Source organism: Pteropus alecto, unplaced genomic scaffold (assembly GCF_000325575.1).
Source record: "Pteropus alecto unplaced genomic scaffold, ASM32557v1 scaffold67, whole genome shotgun sequence".
Taxonomy (NCBI): Eukaryota; Metazoa; Chordata; class Mammalia; order Chiroptera; family Pteropodidae; genus Pteropus; species Pteropus alecto.
In genome coordinates this window covers 9,694,636-9,695,718 of record NW_006441061.1, presented here as the reverse complement: position 1 = coordinate 9,695,718, position 1,083 = coordinate 9,694,636, and the positions used below count along the sequence as shown (strand labels likewise).

The window sequence follows — 1,083 nt, the reverse complement described above, 5'->3', positions numbered from 1 at the left end:
GCTACGCTGACGGCCAGAGGTAGGGCCGGCGGGCACAGCCGGCCGTGGGCGGCCCCCGGGCAGCTCCCAGCCCCGGGCTGTTGGGCGTTCGGCGGCTCGCAGGTCGTTGTCCGTAATGGTGATCTCTGGCGTGACATACCAATTGCGGCCTGGGCCCTCGCCAACGCGGCCCTTCTCCGACAGCGACGTCTCGGACAGTGACAGCGCCGCATAGCGTCTGGGGGAGGTGGACAGGTTCACGACGACCGGCGGGCGCCGGCCTTCGGGGGAAGCGCCCCGCGGCTCCCGTGCCTCACGCCCCAGCAGGTTTTCGTAGCTGCGGCCTCGGCCCAGTGCGTCCTCCCGGCGCGAACTGGACACCAGGATGTTGTCCCAGGAGCGAGAGTAGTGGCGGCTGTCGGTGGCCAGACGAGGTGGGCTGGTGCCACTGCCTCCGTGCCAGGAGGCGAGCAACGGGCCGGGATCTGGGGGAGGTGCCACCTGCAGGGTGCGGTAAGGCCGCGGGCCCCAGTCACCCCAGGCCTGGCTGCCTCGTGGGTGTGGGTAAGTCCGCGCCATGGCTTCACGGTCGCGGTACCGTCCGAAGTCCTCTGTGTAAAAAGTTCGGGCGGCGGGATGAACCTGGGGCTCCCCGGGAGGATAGCGGGGGCCCCAGGCCGGGCCGTAGGCTCTGGGAGCCTCTCCGTAGTAGGAACGGGAGGGTGGTTCCTGGACTGGGAAGGCACGCACTTCTGCATAGTAGCCGCCCCCGCGCCTTGGACTGGGCCCTGGGGCCTCCTCTGATGAAAAGGGCCTGTGGAAGTAGCTGTCAAAGGGAGGGCCGGGGCTGGCCATAAAGCCGCCGGGGTGGCCCTCGGGCTCCTCGGTGTAGAAGAATTGGGTGGGGCCCGGCGGGGTGGTGAAGGGTAGACTGGGGCGCTCTGTGTAGTCTCGGGGCCTTGGGAGGGGCCCGTCGCAATACAGCGCCCGCGGGTCCACGCAGTACGAGTCACTGGGGGTGGGGGTGCGCGAGAGCGCCACGTGGCGGGGCCCGGGCACCGTGAGGCCGTGTATCTGCGGGACGGCGCGGGCCCGGGCGTGGTC

General features: G+C 70.5%; 1 protein-coding gene across 1 annotated transcript in view; it reads right to left on the bottom strand.

Annotated features, from left to right (window-relative positions):
- AJM1 (apical junction component 1 homolog) overlaps window positions 1-1,083 on the bottom strand; it is a 4,362-nt gene that overhangs the window by 1,631 nt on the left and 1,648 nt on the right. Inside the window, exon 2 of the mRNA XM_025051262.1 lies at window positions 6-1,082. Within this exon, the coding sequence (XP_024907030.1) occupies window positions 6-1,082 (1,077 nt within the window). The remainder of the gene's footprint in view (window positions 1-5; window position 1,083) is intronic.